General features: G+C 41.4%; 1 protein-coding gene across 3 annotated transcripts in view; it reads left to right on the top strand.

Annotated features, from left to right (window-relative positions):
- Positions 1-22004, top strand: part of TTC3 (tetratricopeptide repeat domain 3) — a 62155-nt gene that overhangs the window by 2047 nt on the left and 38104 nt on the right. For 2 of the 3 annotated variants that reach the window (XM_065741736.1, XM_065741738.1), the window contains exons 3-15: positions 5403-5448; positions 6607-6727; positions 7125-7212; positions 8263-8316; positions 10121-10244; positions 11101-11186; positions 11464-11558; positions 17223-17285; positions 18185-18239; positions 18888-19050; positions 19162-19210; positions 20089-20248; positions 21576-21630. In XM_065741736.1, coding sequence (XP_065597808.1) covers positions 5403-5448; positions 6607-6727; positions 7125-7212; positions 8263-8316; positions 10121-10244; positions 11101-11186; positions 11464-11558; positions 17223-17285; positions 18185-18239; positions 18888-19050; positions 19162-19210; positions 20089-20248; positions 21576-21630 — 1159 coding nt within the window. The remainder of the gene's footprint in view (positions 1-5402; positions 5449-6606; positions 6728-7124; positions 7213-8262; positions 8317-10120; positions 10245-11100; positions 11187-11463; positions 11559-17222; positions 17286-18184; positions 18240-18887; positions 19051-19161; positions 19211-20088; positions 20249-21575; positions 21631-22004) is intronic. The other variant, XM_065741737.1, reaches the window with a different exon arrangement.

Here is a 22004-nt window from a genome sequence, read left to right as displayed (position 1 = left end):
AGCTGTGAAAGGAACTTCATGAATGATGTGCTTTCTATACTTTCCTCCAGTTGTATTCAGGGATAGGTACGTGTTCCTTTGAAATGATCATGAAGCTATACAGAGACATAGTACGTACAGTATGCATCAAATGGCACACTCAGTGTTTATTACAATAACAGACTTTGTAGGGATTTGTAAAAAAATAAAAAAGAAGAAGAAGCAAGTAACTTATTTTTCAGCTTGAGAGGCTTGCTTGGAGTACTGTGCTTTAAACCCATTGAAGTATGTTTGTCTTGTTCACCGAGGGTTGCTGCTTTGGAGCTGTTTCAAGCAGAACGGCAGTGACTGATGGTGAGGTACAGGGAGGTCTCAGTTGGTTCCCTCATCTGGGGATCCCAAAGATAACAGAGCAGCTGCAACTCTCAGCTGGGCACCCTGAGAGCAGCTGATGCAGAGTGGGCCTTGCTGGGGCACGCCCCCCTGCCTATAAAAACCTTCTGGGAGGGTAGGGACATGTTGCTGCCCACCTGGCAAGGGCAGGAGTGGTCTGCATGTGTGTGTTGCCCCTGCCGTGCTGCAGTGGTGGGTGTGGGAGCTCATGGGGCAGGGTGCAGGAGTACTCTCCCTCCTTGCTTGTGAATCCATCTTATTTATTGCCTGTCTCTGTGACTGCAATGTTTTTTGGTCATGGTCTCCACCAGGCAGGGAGCTTGCCCTAAAAAAGATTGTGGCAGAGGGTCTGCCCAGAAACGTGGCTGCACAGGTCTCTGGCTGGAGGGAGTGCCAGAGCCTGCTGCTGCTGGGGGAGGGAGACAAGCATTCCACCTGTGTGAGGTGTGAGTAGGTGGCATTTCTGCTCAGCATGGTGACTGAGCTGAAAGAGAAGATGAGACAGGGCTATCAGGGACTGCGAGCGGGAGATCAACTGGTGGAATGGCTCCATCTGAGGGATAGGGAGGGCTGAAAGAGAATCCCTGCTCAGTACTGTGGGAGAACTCCCCCTCTGCCTACCTCGTGTCCCCAGGTCCCCCTAAGCAGTAGGTTTGCAGTGTTGGATATTGAAGAGGAGATGAGCAGAGAGGTGCGGGAAGGTTCCCCATAGGATGTCACCAATGGCAAGGCAGTCAAGTCTGTACATTGAGACTGCCACTGCCAGGAAAGAGAGAAGGGTGATTGTGGTGGGTGACTCCCTTCTCAGGGGAACAGGGGGCCTCATTTGCAGACTGGACCCAAGCTGTAGGGAAGTGTGCTGTTTCCCTGGGGCCTGGGTCAGGGATGTAACTAGAAAACTCCCAGGTCTGATACACCCCAGTGATTACTATCCTTTGCTCATAGTTCAGGTGGGCAGCAATGAAATAGTCTAGAGAAGCCTGTGATCGGTTAAAAGTGATTTCAGGGCTTTAGGGAGGTTAGTTCAAGGGGTGGGAGCACAAGTGGTGTTTGCTTCCATAACTTTTGGAGCTATAAAGAACGTGGAATGGGCTAGGAAAGTACAGGTGATGAATAATTGGCTGAGAGGCTGGTGCAGAGACAGAAACTTCATGTTTCTTGGCTGTGGGACAGTTTACTTGGCCCCTGGCCTGTCAATGGAAAACACCTCTCTCAAAGAGGGAAATGAATCCTAGCACAGGAGTTAGCAGGGCTCATCAAGAGAGCTTTAAACTAGCTGTGATGGGGGAAGGGGATAAAACAGGGCTCACCAGAAAAGAGCCTAGGGGAGCAGTGCTGAAGCTGGAGGTGGAGCAGATGTCTCAGCTGAAGTGTATCTACATCAATGCATGCAGCATGGGCAACAGACAAGGGGAGCTGGAAGCCATTGTGAGGCAGGCTAACTACAACCTTGTTGCTTTTACAGAAACATGGTGGGACCACTCCCATAACTGGTGTACTGGGGTTGATGGCTACAAGCTCTTCAGAAGGGATAGACAAGGAAGAAAGAGTGGTGGCATAGCTCTCTATATTAAAGAGAGAGTGTATTGATATACAAGAGCTTGAGATTTGAAACAATAAGGTTGACTGATAAGGATCAGGGGTATGTTCTGTAGGGGTGGCATCTTGGTGGGCAGTCTGTTAGAGACTGCCAGATCAGAATGAAGAGATAGATGAGGCATTCTACAAGCAACTGGTAGAAGTTGCACAATCGTCAGCACTTGTTCTCATGGGGAGCTTCAGCTTCTCTGATATATGCTGGAAATATAATATTCGCAAAGGAAGCAATCCATGTGATTTCAAGACTGTATGGAAGATAGCTTTCTGACACAGCTGGTACAAAAGCCTACCAGAGGAGGTGGCCTGCTAGTCCTGCTCTTCACTAACAGAGAAGAACTAGTAGGAAATGTGAAGGTTGGGGATTGTCTTGGACAGAGTGACCATGAAATTGTGGTGTTTGCTATTCTTGGTGATGTCAGGAGGGTGATTAGTAGAAGTGCTACCTTGGACTTCCGGAGGGCAGACTTTGACCTGTTCAGGACACTTGTTGCGAGGGTCCCTTGGGACTTGCTCCTGAAGGGTAGGGGGGTCCAGGAAGCCTGGATGCTCCTCAAGATGGAAATCTTAAAGGCACAGGAGCAGGCAGTCCCGGAGTCCCGTAAGTCAAGCCGGAGGAGAAAAAGACCAGTGTGGATGAACCGGGAACTTTTGTTGAGACTTTGAGAGAAAAAGAGAGTCTATGTCCTCTGGAAGATGGGACAGGCTACTTGGAGAGACTACACAGAAGTTGCCAAGATATGCAGGCAGGAAGTTAGAAATGCAAAAGCCCAGCTTGAACTTAGACTGGCTACTGCAGTAAAAGAGAACAGAAAATCCTTTTACAAATACATTAACAGGAAGAGAAACACTAAGGAAAATCTCCTTTACTTGATGTGTCAGGGAATGTGACCACAGAGGATAAGGAAAAGGCGGAGGTTCCCAACGCCTTCTTTTCATCTGTCATTAATAGACAGATCAGTTGTCCACAGGGTACTTTTTGCCCTGTCCTGGAAGTCTGGGATGGAGCTCAGAATACACCCCTGTGATCCATGCAAGCAGTCAGAGACTTGCTTCTCCATCTAGATTGCAGCAAGTCCATGGGACCAGGTGGGATCTGCCCTACGGTGCTGAGGGAGCTGGCAGATGTGATTGCCAAGCTGCTTTTTGCCATCTATCCTAGTTATCTGGAGAGGTCCCACAAGATTGGAGGCTTGCCGATGTGACTCCCATCTACAAGAAAGGCCGTAAGGAAGACCCGGGGAACTACAGGCCTGTCAGCCTGACCTCGATATCAGGGAAAGTTATGGAGCAGATGATCTTGAGGGAGATCACACGGCACGTGCATGGCAATAAAGGGATCAGACCCAGCCAGCACGGGTTCACCAAGGGCAGGTCATGCTTGTCCAACCTCATCTCCTTCTATGACTGGGTGACCAGACAGGTAGATGAGGGAAAGGCTGTTGATGTAATTTACCTGGACTTCAGCAAGGCCTTTGACACGGTCTCCCGCAGTATTCTCCTGGGGAAACTGGCAGCCCATGGCCTGGACAGGTGTACCATCCTTTGGGTAAGGAACTGGCTAGAGGGCTGTGCCAAGCGGGTAGTGGTTAATGGAGTTAAGTCCAGCTGGCATCCTGTTACGAGTGGTGTCCCCCAAGGGTCGGTACTGGGGCCCATCTTGTTTAATATCTTTATAGATGACCTAGACGAGGAGATTGAGTGTACCCTCAGTAAGTTTGCAGATGACACCAAGTTGAGAGGATGTGTTGATCTGCCTGAGGGTAGGGAGATGGTCTCTTCAGAGGGATTTGGATAGCTGGACTGAGGTCAGTCAGATAAGGTTCAATAAGGCCAAGTGCTGGGTCCTGCACTTTGGCCACAATAACCCCATGCAATGCTATAGGCTTGGGACAGAATGGCTTGAAGAATGTAGAGAGGAAAAGGACCTGGGGGTGTTGGTTGATGCTCGGCTTAACATGAGCCGGCAGTGTGCCCAGGTGGCCAAGAAGGCCAACAGCATCCTGGCCTGTATTAGAAATAGTGTAGCCAGCAGGAGCAGGGAGGTGATCATCCCCCTGTACTCAGCTCTGGTACGGCCGCACCTCGAGTACTGTGTTCAGTTTTGGGCCCCTCACTACAAGAAGGACATTGAGGCCCTGGAGCGTGTTCAGAGAAGGGCAACAAAACTGGTGAGGGGTCTGGAGCACAAGTCTTATGAGGAGCGGCTGAGGGAGCTGGGATTGTTTAGTCTGGAGAAGAGGAGGCTCAGGGGAGACCTCATCACAGTCTATGACTTCCTCAAGGAAGGCTGTGGTGAGGGAGGAGTCAGCCTCTTCTCCCAGATAACTAATGACAGGATCAGAGGCATGGCCACAAGTTACACCATGGAAGATTTAGATTGAATATGAGGAAAAACTTGTTCTCTGAAAGAGTGGTCAGACACTGGAATGGCCTGCCTTGGGAAGTGGTGGAGTCACAGTCCCTAGAGCTGTTCAGGAAGCATCTAGATGAGGTGCTAAGGGATATGATTTAGTAGCTTAGTGGATAGGGATAGTGATAGGAGGATGGTTGGACTAGATGATCTTGGAGGTCCTTTTCAACCTAGTGTTTCTATGTTAAACTGCTAAAAATTTTCCGTCTGTTCCTAATGATTTATCTGTGGGTATGCTTTTCAGTTCATGGTTATGTAGATAGACTTTTTATTTTCCATAAAAGAGCAATTGACTAGACTGTTGTATTAGCTAATAAAAATGCATGCTTTTTTTGTTTGTCTGCTTACCTGCTTGCTTTCTGGCTTTGCTAAATGTGAATTATAAAGACTTGATACAAAGGAGACTGTCAGAGTGATTTGTTAGTGCAGAATAATGCAGTCATTAAGTTTCCTTGTTGTTTTTTTTTTCCCAGGAAACAGATGGCAGAATTCCATAAATAGAGCAGATTAGGAGCAGTAGTATTGTTTTATTCTTTGTGAAATGGGATAGGAGGGGTGAAGGCTGGGGGAGTTCACCCATCTTCAGTAGGACATAGAAGATAGTGAGGTGATGATGAACATTGAATAAGCTCTATTAAAATCTGATTCAAAGCTTCTGTTCAGAATAAGTGGGTTCACAGAAATCATTTTCCTCTCTATGTTGTCTACATTAGTATTTTAGTTAACTACTAAATAATTAGAGTTAATAGAAGCTAACTAAATTTAATTAATTGCTGATTGGTTTAGTTGATACATTTGCGTTAACGTTTTAGTTTGCCAGCGTAGCCACAGATCATCTTCTTTACTGATATTCTGTATCTGTGACCTGAAAGCAAAAGTATATTGAGAAATGGAATTGGTGAGAGAGCTGAAAAATTGCCTCTATTCCTCCACTTCCTCCTGTAAAGATTATATTTTGATTTAATTCTAAAGAACTCCTTCAGTAATGCACAGTGTTAAAAAATAACATGTTTATCTCTAGGGCCATGAAGTATTTGTGCAACGTTCTCCACATAAACCTAAAACTGGTATGTAAACTAAACCAATATTACATAACTTTCTAAAGCAATATCTGTACTGTGCTTGCATCTTTCAATTGCTATTTCACTTTTTTCCCCACATCTTGTCTAAGAAAAATTATTTCATCTCTGAGCAGAAGCATTGTTATATTTATTTAATGCTGAAGGAATTGTCATCTTATTGTGCTGATGACTGCTGCATTTGTGAGAACAGTGTGAGTAGATGGTAACAGTGACATATATTCAGGCAGTATGGAGAGGTAAGATTGATGTTTATTACCTGTGTTTTAGCTCTGTGGATTCTAAAGATACATTCAGATGGATCTTAGTAACTGCAAAACTCTGCCTATAATCCTTAATTATTTTTTGGACAGTTGCAGAGAAGCAGATGGCTTTAGAGTATGCCATATTATTAATGTGTGTATTCACTATAGAAGAAGACTGTAACATTTAATATGTAGGGTGTCATCTATAGCCACCACCTACGTAAGATGAATTTTTGCATTTATTCAATTTCAGGTAATACTGCTTCTGCTCTGGGATTACTTGATTACTTGGTAGTCTAATTGGGATCCTTACCTTTTAAAGGCAGTACCCAAGGGACATGGATTGTATTTTTTGGAAGAGCTGTATATCATGTGTGTAATGGCCTCTAGAGAAAAAAGATTGTTTCTGATTATTTTTTTTCTTCTTGTGCTGTGTTTCTACATGCCACAATACTCTAAATTTGTCATAGAAAATAATTAAACAAGTACAGCTGGGAGAGGCTCATGTTTTACCTTGGAAATAGTATCTCTTTTAGCCATTAAGCAGCCCTCAGCCCTTGTTAGGCTAGTTGTTAAAAACAGATAGTATTTATTAATTTATACCTTATGTTAATACAGTTCAGAGCTTAGGCGATTCCTTGGGCAAGGTATGTAAGGCCTGCCACCAGGTCTGTGTTCTTACTTCGGTATAAATTCCCTCTCCTCCTTCAATTTATAAAAATAAACAAAAACCTCAATTTATCAGATATATTGGGAGTTTCGAGTTGTCTTATTCTGATTTAATAGTACATAGGAATGTGTTATAGAAATAACTGTTGATTTTTGAATGTTTAGTTGGGCTTTGATTAATTGTAATGTAGTTTTGAATTGTGTAGTTTAGTTCTTAATTGTTTCTTTAAAGGTTTTGACCCCTGTGAAGTGTGGTGCCATCAGCCAGTTGACAAACTAAGAGAATATTGCAACGTTATTAAAATACGCATCTTTTGGCCTCTTCTCTTCCAAAGTGAAAGTAATTACTGGGGGTAAGTTCTCGCAATAATTCATCAGCCTTTGCATTCTTTTCATCATCTGTGAACGATGACAGACGTGGCAGTTGTGCTCTCAGTAATGGTAAAACAATCTGCAGGAGTCTTTTTGCAGTGAGCTATGTTACTTAAGATCAGAAGGCATAGTTATTGAACACGTGATGAAAATATTAAGGATGGATTTCTAGAGTTCAGAATCTAAGGGGGTATTGATGTGCTTAAATGGTTGTCTTATATTTGAAAAATCTTTGCATCTTTTTTTCTCCCCTCTGAAATGCACGTCTTGAGTTTGTAGCCATGTTCTTGCTTAGATCTAGTCGCTATAACTGTTAGTAGGTAAGACCATGTTATACGGTATTATTTTTCTAATTAATAACTTGCTTTATTTTTTAAGTAGTTCACAGATTTTAGACTGTAATTGGAAGAATCTCTGTGATTTAGAGCTTGTGGAAGACCTTGTTGATTTGACTAAAAAAATCGTTGTAAGTATTATACCTTGAGACTGTGTTTTTAATTTAGACATTTCCTTTTACTCCCATGAATAAATTGCTTGATAGTTGAGTTACAGATTTCTAGAAATCTACTTTCAGATGATAGTTTTCCTTGCAGTTGAAAGAATCTTTATTAAGTACTTGCAGAGTCTTCTAATACATTTATCCAGAGCCCTTGTAAATTGCTAAGAGTCACATCAGTGGAAAAAAAAAATAGCACCTTATCCTGATGAATAATTTAAAAAGATTTTTTTCTTTATTATTTCCCTTGTTCATCGGATTATTTTTAAATATTGTTGTTGACTTCACTTATTGACAGTGCAGAGGAGAGAATGACATTTTCAGCAGATGGACACATGATAGGTTTTTAGAATTTAAGTGTGACATTAATAAATATTTATTTGCTGGAGTTCTTTGTTGAATTCCAAGTGTGCTTTACTGTACACTTCACTGTTATTTTATCAGGTATTCATGGATTCATACTTGCTTTGTGCTCTTTGTGCCCCTCACCAGTTCAGGCTCTCTGAGTGCCCTATTTTCACCTTGTTCTTCAGGATGCCCCTGCAATATTTCCACTTTCTCTCTTGTGATGAATTCTTTCTTCTGTTTCCCTCCATGGGAGTCTCTCACTCCATCTTTTTGTGAGAGGCTCTGTGTGAATTCCCATTCCTGTTGACTTTGCTGTCCTTAATTGCTCAGCCTTTATCTTCTTGCAAAAGAAGACAGATAGGATACATCCAGTATCCAGATCTCAGGAGAGGAAGGACTGTTGTTTTGGATATTTTTCATTTGATATATTAGCTGGTACTTTGGTGCATAGGTAACTACAGAATTGTCTAAAGCAGCTGGCTTTCCTCACCACGTCATAGCTTCTTCATTATTTACTTACTGAATACAAAAATATTTCCTGAAACTTTGCAATGGACCAGAGCAGCTACTCAGATGCATTAAAGCAAAACAAAACATTACTGAGTTGACCCTGAGCAGGTAGAAACTAAAATTAACAGATGTTAACTTTTTTTTTTTAAATCTCTCTGCTAGAATGTTCCATATTTTATTGAAGGCATACTGAGAATTGGCAGCAGGATAGAAAACGTAAGTTTCTTGAATTCTTTTTAACTGGAATGCTCTTTTCTGTGTGAATACAAACCAAGTATTTGTACAAATATCAAAAACACTAAAAGGATTACTTAAATGTATGGACCTGTATGATGATACTTAATCAGTTGTTGCAACTCTGAGCCACAAAATGTGCAAGAAGATCATGATAGGTGGAAGTTCTGTGGGTAGTTAGTATGTCCTATCACTGATGCATTTGCTTGTCCTTTTTCTGTGCTGTTTTTAGTGTGTTACACTGAAAATCTTTGCATGGGCCTAAGGGAAAAGAAACCACTTTGTGTATAATGACAAGGAGTTGTTAGTATAACCAAAGCCTTCCAGAATGATTTTTTTTACAGATGAAAACAAAGAAAAGTAAATGGAAAAGCTTTTATGATAGTAAAAATTCAATTAAAATTCTGATAAATGCATTTCCCATTCTCTGACCCTGTCAGAGGTGTTATGCTTAGCATTTGCAGCTCCTTGAGGACTTAGAGTCAGTGGCTCCAATTCAGTGTAGGGACTGTAAGCATTGTTTCTTAAAGTTCTTTGCTGTGAGGAGTAGTGTTAGTGTTTCCTTCGTCCTAATTCTAGATTTGACCTGGGTTCTTTATCTTCAATAGTGCATTTTTGTAGCTTGCATGTTATTTTCATTGGTGTGCAGGTTCAGGTTGCATCTGATTTTATTATATTTACTGTGTTTTATGTATATTAAATACATTTTGCCTCAATTTCATCCACTTCCATGTTTTGTTGTTCGCTTCTTTTTGCTTGTTTTCTATTTTTAAATGAGTATTCACAACTTGCTTATTGCCATTGGATTTCAGTTTAAGCTTGTGATATCTTTCCCATGCCTGTGCTCTTCTCAACTATTTTATCTGTCTGGTTATTGAGGCCTTTGTTCTATTATGCTTGTCTTTCATTTTTACATTTCTTAATATTGCATCATTATGTTAGCTGTAGTAGTAACAAGTCACTTATTGTTACTACTGTCTGTATATATTATTGTACTGTACAAAAGTGAACCAAGTAAATTATAGCCACCTGGTCAAAAGAGGCATTTCTGTTAGAGTTGAACCGAGTTAAAGCAGATGAATTGCAAACTGGGCAAGCTGCAGTGTTGTGGCCTATTGTAAGCAATGGCAGTGCTGTATGATGAGGCTTCAGGGCTATAGATAGGACTGTGCTTGATTACTGAAGCGATACAAATCTTCAGAACTCTTCTCTTTTGGTGACTGATGGGGAATATTTGAAGAGATTCTCATACAGTAGTACTGACTGAGTCTGAAGTACTGTGAGAGATCGAGTAAGGTTGTGGTATGGATGCTGATCGATCTTCATGATCAAATTCAGCATTTGGCAGAACTACACTTAAAAGTTTTCATTTTCTCTGTTTCTCTGGCTGTTCTTAGTTTCCCTATGCTTTTCACTTTTATTCTTCAATTCCTGGTTTCTGCTGTCTTTTGTAGTTTAACAAAGGAAAAAGAGTTCCTAAATCAAATGTTATAATTTGAATGGCTTCTCTGTCTCCTGTTGAAGATGTCTGTCTGCATTTTGCAAATATGATTTATTCTGCTGTGTTTGAGTTACCTGGATATTTGTAGTTGTGAACTGTTGTCTGTTTGAAAGGCTGACAAGTAGGAATCAAGGGCCTCAAGAAGTTGCTATGTAAGAACTGTTTTTTTATGTTTTCATGGAATACTTGCACTATTGCCAATTAATTATTGGTTTACCAGGTGTGTTGTTTTTTTTATTTAGGATGTTTTATATATTTTTTTGCCCTTTTCTTCAATTGAACTAGGGTTTCTTTGATGCTGGGAATGCACTTGATTGGATCAGATCTACGGGTGATATCAGTGTTCTGCACAAGCTGGAGAAATCTGGTGATTATCGTTGGATCTGTCTTGAAACTTTCTTTGCTGAATGTAAGTATGAATTCTTGTGAAGAAACAGTCATGTGGAATAGTATATATAGTTATAGAATTGTAATGGGTATATTAGCTTGAACATGTCTGCTAGAGTGACTGGAAAAACAGTGTTGTTGTGTTGTTTTTTTGTTGTTTATTTGAAGCGGTCAGTTCTTCCTTGAATTTCTGGATATTGTCATGTTCACAGTGCACACATTCATTCTCTGAACAAGTGTTCAGAATGGTTCCTGAGTTTGTTGCCCTTTATGAGCTATTTGTGTGCCTGTAGTCTGTCCGACTTTACCTTAGACTTGGAACGTGACTGTAATATTAATAAGGTTTCAATGTTAAAAGTTTGACAGAGGATTTTGACAATTCAGATGTTAGATGCTCATTTATCAGAAATTAGTTTATGTAGCTCATGGGTGTTACCATACACTACTAACACTAGCAGTAGATCTTCAGTTGAAATGGCAAGAAGATGCCAGGCCTGCTGTTTTTTCTTAACTGTTGAGCAGCTTGTATTCTGCTCTTAACTTTTGCACAGATGCACTCCAATTCAGCTATTGCAGTCCGTGGTGGGAACTGGATGTGTGTATAAGCAGAAAATCTTTTCCTAGTTAAGTACCAAAACATGAATTCTTTACAACAGCAATCTTTACACATCTTTTAACTCCACTTTTTCAAAATAAAAACAAAATTTCAATTGGTTGCTTGAAAGAAGGCAAGCCCTTAAAGGATTTACTGCTTGCAATAGGATTTTTGGGCTAACCCAATAATAAATGATATCTTTGTTTCTAACACAGAAGATAGACTCTACTTTTTGTCTTGATTAATTTTTCATTCATTGCACTTTCTTGATTTTTGCCTACAGGCAAACGTTATATAATTAAAGTTGCTGTGGAAGATTGTAATCTAGTTGAAGAATTTAATGCTGTGACCTGTGAAAACTGTAGGAAGGTAAGAGACTGTATCAGTTTCATTTTCATGTATTATGGAGTATTTTGGGGCCATAAAAAAATGGCCAAGTAATCGAAGACTCAAATTTCAAAAAGCATAAGTGAGTAATTGTCCAGGCATAAATAATTTCCTTGAGAGATCCTGACTTTATAAACAGAACATCAGTTGTTTATGTTGCTGTTGTACATTGGAGCTGTCTCTTGGCAGATGTTTTCTTTATTTCACATTGCAACTGAGTTTAATTACAGTGTTTTCTGAACTCTTTTTAATTTCGCAGAAGAGTGAATTTATGAAACAGAAAGGAAATGAGGAGTTTTCCCAAGGAAAATTTGATCACGCTATAATATCGTATACTAAAGCCATAGAGTTTTGGTAAGAACTGGTTATCTAGATTGTGTTATGTTGTATGCTTTGAGCTTACTGGGATTTATCATGATTTTGTTTAGTTTTGCATGAGCCACTCTAGAAGCCAAATGACGTCTAACTGAAAAAAGAAAAGTATTACACAACTTTTTCTATTTCTTCTTGCTAACGGTTGTTTGCACTTTTTCTTTCCCAGAGCTTCTGTTAGGTTTAAAGCTGATCTAAAATGACTAAATAATAAGTAGAGTAACTCTGAATTCAGTAAATACGTGATGTGTTTTTTGTTGGCTTGTTTTATTTGGTCCATAGTTTTATAACTGTGCAGTTGATGGGATTAGCACTTCGTTGCTGTTTTTCTTCAGGTTTTGTCACGTAGTACGTAGTGTCACATTTCAGTCCCTAATTCAGGCTGATTTCAACCTCCTCGAACTTCATTTTCTTTCTCCTTCCCCATCTGAGCTGATTTTCATCTGCTTCATCATCATACTTTTTCCCCAGCTAGCTGCATCCTTTTGTGTTTTGCTGTTTGATTGGCCCAGTCAGGCAGATAGTTGTGAAACAGAGATCTAAAACTGGTGATTGAAAAGTGTGAAATTTTTGTTTAACTGGAAGTTAAGAATTGCAGAACAGAACCAAATGGGATGTATATGACAGTTAAGCTAGTTTTTCCATGGTTCACAACGTTTTCTTTCTATTTTCCTTAAGCAAAGCAGAGATGGGGGGAGTATACCAGCCATAAGTTCATAAGTTCATAAGGTTGGAAAGGACCTATAAGATCATCTAGTCCAACCATCCTCCTATCACTATCTCTACCCAACTACTAAATTAAATCCTTTAGCACCTCATCTAAACGCTTCTTGAACAGCGCTAGGGATGGTGCCTCAACCACCTCCCTAGGCAGGCCATTCCAGTGCCTGACCACTCTTTCAGAAAAGAAATGCTTCCTCAGGTCTAATCTAAATCTTCCCCGGCGCAACTTGTGGCCATTCCCTCTCGTCCTGTCGTTATTTATCAGGGAGAAGAGGCCCACCCCCTCCTCACCACAACCCCCCTTAAAAGTGGTAGAGTGCAATAAGGTCTCCTCTGAGCCTCCTCTTCTCCAGACTAACCAATCCCAGCTCCCTCAGCCGCTCCTCATAAGACTTGTGCTCCAGACCCCTCACCAGTTTTGTTGCCCTTCTCTGAACACGCTCCAGGGCCTCAATGTCCTTCTTGTAGTGAGGGGCCCAAAACTGAACACAGTACTGGAGGTGCGGCCGCACCAGAGCTGAGTACAGGGGGATGATCACCTCCCTGCTCCTGCTGACTACACTATTTCAAATACAGGCCAGGATGCCGTTGGCCTTCTTGGCCACCTGGGCACACTGCCGGCTCATGTTGAGCCGAGCATCAACCAACACCCCCAGGTCCTTTTCCTCTCTACATTCTCCAAGCCATTCTGCCCCAAGCCTATAGCATTGCATGGGGTTATTGTGGCCAAAGTGCAGGACCCGGCACTTGGTCTTATTGAACCTCATCCCATTGAGCTCAGCCCAGCTGTTCAGCCTATCCAAATCCCTCTGAAGGGCCTCCCTACCCTCAGGCAGTTTGACACATCCTCCCAACTTTGTGTCATCTGCAAACTTACAGGGTACACTCAATTCCCTCATCTAGGTCATCAATAAAGATATTAAACAAGATGGGCCCCAAAACTGACCCTTGGGGGGACATCACTCGTAACAGGACGCCAGCTGGACTTAACTCCATTAACCACTACCCTCTGGGCACTGCCCTCCAGCCAGTTCTCCACCCAGAGAAGAGTGAACCTGTCCATACCACGGGCTGCCAGTTTCCTCAGGAGAATACTGTGGGAGACCGTGTCAAAGGCCTTGCTGAAGTCCAGGTAGACTACGTCAACAGCCTTTCCCTCATCTACCTGTCTGGTCACCCAGTCATAGAAGGAGATGAGGTTGGACAAGCACGACCTGCCCCTGGTGAACCTGTGCTGGCTGGGTCTGATCCCTTTATTGCCATGCACGTGTCGTGTGATCTCCCTCAAGATCATCTGCTCTGTAACTTTCCCTGATACTGAGGTCCCGGGGTCCGTACTGTAGTTCCCCGGGTCTTCCTTATGGCCTTTCTTGTAGATGGGAGTCACATCAGCAAGCCTCCAATCTTGTGGGACCTCTCCAGATAACCAGGAATGCTGATAGATGGCAGAAAGTGGCTCGGCAGTCACCTCTGCCAGCTCCCTCAGCACCCTTGAGTGGATCCCATCTGGCCCCATGGACTTGTGGCAGTTCAGATGGAGGAGATCTCTGACCATCTCTGCTTGGATCACAGGGGGTGCATTATGCGCCCCGTCCCGGACTTCCAGGTCAGGGCAAGTACTGTGTGGACAACTGTTCTGTCTATTAAAGACAGATGCGAAGAAGGCATTGAGAACCTCAGCCTTTTCCTTATCATCTGTGGTTATATTGCCTGCCTTGTTGAGTAAAGGAGGGAAATTTTCCTTAGTTTTTCTCCTGCTGTTAATATATTTGTAAAAGGGTTTCCTGTTCTCCTTTACAGCAGTAGCCAGTCTAATTTCAAGCTGGGCTTTAGCATTTCTAATTTTCTGCCTGCAGATCTTGGCCAGTTCTCTGTAGTCACCCCAAGTAGCCTGACCCATCTTCCAGAGGACATAGACTCTCTTTTTCTCTTGGAGTCTCAACAAAAGATCCCGGTTCATCCACACTGGTCTTTTTCTCCTCCGGCTTGACTTACGGGACTCCGGGACTGCCTGCTCCTGTGCCTTTAAGATTTCCATCTTGAGGAGCATCCAGGCTTCCTGGACCCCCCTACCCTTCAGGAGCAAGTCCCAAGGGACCCTCGCAACAAGTGTCCTGAACAGGTCAAAGTCTGCCCTCCGGAAGTCCAAGGTAATAGTTTTGCTAGTCACCCTCTTGACGTCACCCAGAATAGCAAACTCCACCATTTCACGGTCACTCTGTCCAAGACAATCTCCAACCTTCACATCCCCTACTAGTCCTTCCCTGTTAGTGAAAAGTAGGTCAAGCAAGGCATCTCCCCTGGTAGGCTCTTGCACCAGCTGTGTCAGGAAGCAATCATCCACACATTCTAGAAATCTCAAGGACTGCTTCCTCTGCGCAGTATTGTATTTCCAGCATATATCAGGGAAGTTGAAGTCCCCCATGCGAACGAGTGCTGGCCATCGTGCAACATCTATGAGTTGTTTATAGAACACCTCGTCTATTTCTTCATCCTGACTAGGAGGTGGTCTATAACAGACCCCCACCATGATGTCATTCCTAAAGACTATCCCCCTGATCCTTATCCATAGACACTCTACTTTGTCATTTCCAACCACTAGCTCTTCAACATCAAAACACTCTCTGATATAGAGAGCTATGCCACCACCCTTTCTTCCCTGTCTATCCCTTCTGAAGAGCTTGTAGCCATCAATCCCAGTATTCCAGTCATGGGAGAGGTCCCACCATGTTTCTGTAATAGCCACAAGGTCATAGTTAGCCTGCCTCACAATGGCTTCAAGCTCTTCTTGTTTATTGCCCATGCTGCGTGCATTGGTATAGATGCACTTCAGCTGAGATATCTGCCTCGCCCCTTTCTCCAGCACAGCCTCCTTAGGCTCTTTACTGGTGAGCCCTGTTTTATCCCCTTCCCCCGACACAGCTAGTTTAAAGCTCTCTCAATGAGTCCAGCTAGCTCCTGTGCTAGGATTCGTTTCCCCCTTTGGGATAGGTGCGTCCCATCAACAGATAACAGGCCAGGAGCCGAGTAAACTGTCCCATGGTCAAAAAACCCAAAGTGTCTATCTCTACACCAACCTCTCAGCCAGTTATTCATCACCTGTGTTTTCCTAGCCCATTCTGTGTCCTTCACTGCCCCAGAAGGTATGGAAGCAAACACCACTTGTGCTCCCACCCCTTGAACTAATCGCCCTAATCCCCTGAAATCTCTTTTCATAGTTCGCAGGCTTCTCTGAGATATTTCATTGCAGTCTGCCTGAACTACGAGTAATGGGTAGTAGTCGGTGGGGCGTATCAAGTCCGGGAGTCTTCTAGCAATGTCCCTGATCCGAGCCCCAGGGAGACAGCACACTTCCCTGCAGTTTGGGTCTGGTCTGCAAATGGGGCCCTCAGTTCCCTTTAGAAGGGAGCCACCCACTACGATCACCTTCCTTTCTTTCTTAGTAGCAGCAGTCTCAATGCACGGAGGTGACTGCCTTGCCATTGGTGACCTCCTGCGGGAATCTTCCTGCACTTCACCCCTTATCACCTCTTCAACTTCCAATGCTGCAAATCTATTGCTTAGGGGTATCTGGGGGCACTGGGGAGGCAGAGGGGGAGATCGCCCACGGCACCGAGTAGGGACTCTCTGCCAGCCCTCCCTATCCCTCAGATATCCCCCTTCTGCCCTACGGGGACAGGTCAGGGAGTCCACCAGAAACTGTGGGGGATCTCCCTGGTACCTTTCTCTCTGGCACTCTAGGGAGTTACTCCACCAGTCAATCTCCCGCTCACAGTCCCTGATGGCCCTCAGTCTCTCAACCTCCTCCTTCAATTCAACCACCATGTTAAGCAGATCTTCCACCTGCTCACACCTTGCACAGGAGAACTGCTTAGCACCCTCATCTAGTAGTAGCAGGCTCTGGCACTCCTTGCAACCAGAGACCTGTGTAGCCACGCTTCTAGGCAGACCTTCTGTCTGGGTCGCCACAGCCTTCTTAAGGCAAGCCCTCTGTCTTGTAGAAACCATGGCACAAAAAAAAAATAAAAACAAAGAAATGAAAAAAATTGAAAGTAAATAAATAAATAATAGTTTATAATAATATATATATAGATATGAATTGTAATGGGATACTTCGCTGCCCTCCCTGAGCCCTTCAGGGATATACTCCTTCAGCCCTATTCAGCTGAGGGGTGTGGGCGAGGGCGCTGAAACCCTGGCAACGCCTATGCCTCGTTAACACCTGTGCCTCGTTAACGCTTCGTTAACCTCTCGCGAGAACAGCCGTTAGGACAGCTGCTCTCACTCGGTTCCCGAGAGACTGGAACCTCCCGAAAACCCGCCCTGTACCTCAATCAGCCACTGCAGCTCCGGCTGTGCCGACTTCAAAGCAGTTGATCACGAGGACTGAGCGGTACTTTCGGGTTCTGATCGTTTTAAATCCCCCGCCGTTTCCCTGGCAACGCCTACGCCACGTCAGCCTCTTGCGAGAGAGAGCTGCCGGGGTCTGCCGGGACTAGCTGCTGTCACTCGGTTCCCGAGAGACTGGAACCTCCCGAAAACCCACCCTGTACCTCAATCAGCCACTGCAGCTCCGGCTGTGCCGACTTCAAAGCAGTTGATCACGAGGACTCATGTCTTTGGATGGCTTGAGTTTGTGTTTTGGTGTATCCGTCACAGTCAAGTATTGGGTGCGGAATCTAAATCTTTCTTCTTTTCACCTTATTAATCTCACAAATTGCTGCATAATCAAAACCTGCATAATCGAAACCTGCATAATCAAAACTATAATGTTAATGACTTGTAAATTGCTGAAGTTACTGAAGGAAACTTGATATAGTTGTTTGCATTGTTTGTGCTCTGGTGTTTACGGACAGTCATTGTGAGACCTTTTTCTTAAGACTGCTTAAAGTAATATATATTATGAACTTTTTTTTTCTTAAGTCCTGCAAACCATCTTCTGTATGGAAACCGAGCTCTTTGTTTAATTCTCACAAAGCAGTACAAGTAAGTTACTCCTTGTTTATAATCTGACATATTGTAATCTCCTGTAAGTGCAAATTAACGCAGAACAAAGAGTATTTAAAACAGAAGTGTGTGTATAACTTGTGATGTCAGTACCTCAGGAAACTAAGAAATGTTAGCTGTATCTGCTGGTAGTGTGTAATGCCATTTAAAATGTGGAACAGTGGAGAGGTTATATGACTGGAAAAAGCAAACAAAAAGCTTAGTACCAGTGAACTCTGTGATTTATGAAACATTTAGAGAAGAGTGTGTGGGATTGTTGTTCATTAAGCCAGTTGTTAAGCTAAAAATCTTGTCTGTGACCAAGTTAGGTGTATATTTTTTTTTTTATGTAGAGATTTTGTTCTTGGTATAACTGAAGTCTTAAAGGTCTGATTATTGTTAATCCACACCTAATTGCTGCAAGAAAAAGAAATAACAATAGAATTAAAAACTAACATCCATATAATTCATAGTTTCTGCCCATTTTCCTGGTGTTGTGCTCACCTCTTTGCACATTACATTTGATTGTTACTATATGTGGCACTTTTAATGGATATTAGGTGCTTTTTATTTCATATTATTGAAGTTCTATTTATTCACATCTGGCATGTCTTTAACTGACCACGGGTAAGTCATGGCAATGAGGTCTCCAGTGCCAAGCTGCCAGCTTTGTTTGTTTCTGTTTTACCTGAAGTAGTCTTACTTCTCAGATAATTTCAGTCATCTCCTACCTTGACAGTTCCCAGTCATGTCCTCTAAGACATTTTTGCAGGTGAATGAACTGTTCTTTTATTTATCTTACATTTTTGTAGTGCCGTGTACATTGAAGCCCTGGTCTGTAGATTTTCCTCAAGTCTGAATAATAAATATCTCTTCTTTTTTCCTTCCTTTTCTCTAAGGAGAGCCCTTGCTGATGGAAAAAGGGCCACTATTTTGAAGCCTAATTGGCCAAAGGTTAGTTTCATACATGTTTCAAAATTGTCTTGTGCTAGTATTGTAAACCAACGTAAGATCCCAGTGTCTGAATCACGGGTAGATATGAAGTGTTCTTATCTGCATTCAGCATTGCTGACAGTAGAGTGAGTAGTATCTGGGAATTTTGGTTCAGTCAGACAAGCACATAGCGTTCTTGTGTATTTATGTTAAAAATGTTATTTTGGTGCACATACAAGATGTTCTGCTTCTGTAAAGAAGAAAACACTTAGTACATCATTATGCACATCTATGTTATCATAGCGCTTCAAAAAGAAGATGTATAGTCCATAGAATAATAAGAACCCTGATCAGTGGCCAAAATGAATTTCCTTGTTGAGTAGAGATTGAAGAAGGGGTAGTCACAGAACTGCAAATCAATAGTTGAAATTGAAAGGAAGAAATAAAATAGCTTTTCTTCGAAGCCAGAGGCTAGATAGTACTCTTGATGAATTATTTTCTGTTTCAGCGTGCTGAGTAGTTGAAAACTTCGATTATTCACAGGTGGCATAGACTGTTTTATGATATGCAATATTTTTACTTCATGCTGTCCGTTGTACTTCAACTGTTTTAATTATAAACTCATTTCCTTACTTGAGTGAATGAACACTTAAACTGATATCCACACAGGGTCACTACCACTTCTGTAAGGCGCTGTCATTAATGGGGGAACATGAACTGGCTTTAGAAGCTAATGAGAGAGCTCAGGAACTGTGCAAGAATATTCTTGATGGACTTAAGGATCTTATTCAACAAAATGACAGGTTAAAGAAGACACTGGAAGAAATCAAGGGTAAATTTTTCTGATTTCAAGATTTGCCTTGAAAAAAGGAAATTTCATTTATTGGTAACTTCCCTTTTAAAAATAGCTAATTGATTTTCCTTCCTATGAAATTTTCTATAGGTTCTAAAGAATGTAAACAGAAACCAAAGAATTTGCTTCTTGAGAAAAAGTAAGCAACTATTAATTTGCTTTTTTTTTCTGTTTAATTAACAACGTCTAGTATAAGATGTAGGTAATAGGTAATATATGTCATAGATGTTTACTGATGCATATAACAAAATATACCAAATGAAAAAGAAAGAAAGAAGATTATCAGAATTGCAGCCAGATGTGGCCTACTCATAAAGAAGACTTCTAGGTTCTAAATAAGCTATCTTCTGACACTTTCTACTTCCAGCTAGTCTCCTTCAGCATATTAATGTCTAGCCGTGTTGGAAATAAGAGGAAACTGTTACAGTTTTGTATTTTTCCATCCTGTTTTACACACGCTGTTGAAAATGTATCTGCAGTCAACACAAAACAGAGGCCATGACTTTTGCTGCATGATGTTCACTAGGAGATCAAGCTGATTCAAATCCTTGTTATGAGAGGAGCTGAATGCTAGCAGATCTACTGTGACAATGATAAAAAAAAATAATATAGTGAATCCTAATTAACAGGGGCTTGGTTTTGTCTCATCTGTTTTAATCCCTCCAGGGAAAGCAAAAGAGTAAGAGGGGTTCCATATTCATACATTGCACTGTGTTACAGCTTAGCCCTTAACTCTTGAATTAAATGCCCATGAAAGACTGTTTTGGTTTCTATTGGTCTTCTTTTGGTGATGTGCAGTCCATTTGTAGGAAATTGTGGTGTTTTTTAAATCACTTTTTTGTTAGAGATCTTTGCTTAATACTGTGTACCTAGAAGAAGAAAAAAAAAAGTTTGATCAAATGCATCAAATATGTTTGTGAGGGTAGGTGTTTATTTATTTCATTCACAGCGTGTATATGTGATACATCTTAAATGGTAACATTGGAAGAACTGGGGCTATTTCTTTTTACTTTTCAGAGCCTGCAGTTCTTCAAAATCTCATTTGGTTATTTCTGAAGAGCAACAAGAAATAGAAAAGGACAGAAAACAAGTGCAGCTCCATCATAAAGATGACCATTACCATCAAAAACATGATACCACCATAAGATACGGTACAGATGGAATTCCAAGACTATCAGTATGTTAATTTTCTCTGTTCTGGAATATGCCATTTAATGCGTGGCTGAAGTTTTGCACCAGTTCTGTTTTAATAATGGTTTTACTTTCTCAGCTAAGTGTAAGAGGAGTGCCCTTAGTCTGAGTGTGCTCTCAATTCAAGAGGGTTCAGTTAGTGTCTCCTGGTGTAATAAGAGTTCAGTGGAAGATGCTTTAGCTGAAGTTCAATCATCTGCAGCGTTTTTGCTATATAGGAACATCTTGTACTGATGTTGCTATGCTGAGGTATTTGCATGGATTATTTTGCTGTTCTATGAAGCAGTTTCTGCTCTACAATGAATGTAGAATGCTGTATGGATAACTCTTAATTGACTCGTATTTAAAACTAGGATTTTGTGGTTCTCAGTTACATGTTTGGCTTGTGTTTGAAACAAGTGTAATAATATACTGTTAAAACTCAGAGTCGTAGAATGTCACGAGTTGGAAGGGACCGATAAGGATCACTGAGTCCAACTTAATAATTAAAATTTAAATAACTGTTTACAAGCATAAGTGCTCTACTAGATTAAGTTTTCCTCACCAAAAAGCTATTAAAAATAAAAGATAAAATGAGACTTAAAAACTTTGTTCTCTGATCAGGGTCGAGTTTTGTTCAGGAAAAGTAATTTAACTAAGGATACACATTACTGAAGGATGGTCAAAGAAATCCACCAACAGAAGCCTCTAACTCTGCCTTTTAGAATATTACCTCGCTGTTGAAATGCAGAGGCTTTCTGTGCTGTGGAGGATTCAACTCAGCAAATAACCTCAGTTTTTATGGGAGGGTGGGACAATGAGTAAAGGTGATGCAGTCGTTTGGAAAATGAAACTAAGGTACGAAGGCAAAGGGAAGGAAACATAAGTTGTAACTTGGTGGGGTAGGGAATGAGCTACAGAATGAACAAGAGGTGCTTCGAGGATTTGACTGTCTTATGAAAACTTGAACCTGCCTCTGCATGTGTGGATCTTTGTAATGTAGGTCTGTATAAGCTTCAAAAAAGCTGGTATTTTTAAATAACAAATTGATATGAAATTAGGGAAAAGCAAGTGTACGAGTACAGTTTGATCAACTGAAACTTTATTAGGGGACATAAGCCACAATTATAATATTGTAGATTCTTTTATTGTAGATTCTTTGTTTCAATTGTAATTTGTAATTTAATTGTAATTTCCACATAGTACTGAAATGAGCAAATCAGTTTTGAGATTTAAAGATTGTTTCTGTCAATGCAGCAAGATGACTATGAAGCTTGAGTAAGACCTATTTGTTTATTTTCTGTGTAAAACCAAACTATTGTATTTGGCATTAGGTGACCAACATGCCCAAGACAGAAAAGAAAGTGTGGTCTCTGGACTTACCACCAAGTGAGTTTGTTTTACTATTTATTGAGCCTGAGTTAGTTCTTCCTTCACTGTTGTTGTTATTAATAAGCAAGTCTGTGTAGTGTCATTTTCACAACAATAAGCTATCATGTTTTATTTATTTTTTTCCTGCTAGATGCAGTTACTTAGTTACCCTATTTCTTATTTTTCCTGTTTCGTAGTTTCAGTCTGATTGATATGGATGAACTTGAAATTTAAAGTAAAATGCTGAGCCAGAGGCTAGAAATGCTTCCTATCTTTTAAGATAGTTTTTGGATCTAACAGGAACTAAAATCAAGAGAAATATGTAGTGGTGTTTTAGTGTTCATGATTTGTTTATGGTTACTGAAAGCTCCTTATCAGGATTAAAGAAAATA

Source organism: Cyrtonyx montezumae, unplaced genomic scaffold (assembly GCF_038088225.1).
Source record: "Cyrtonyx montezumae isolate F1298 unplaced genomic scaffold, pur_monq_1.0 scaffold_3, whole genome shotgun sequence".
In the NCBI taxonomy this organism is placed as follows: Eukaryota; Metazoa; Chordata; class Aves; order Galliformes; family Odontophoridae; genus Cyrtonyx; species Cyrtonyx montezumae.
Note: the sequence above shows the minus strand (reverse complement) of the source record. Positions and strands in the feature narration are given on the sequence as shown.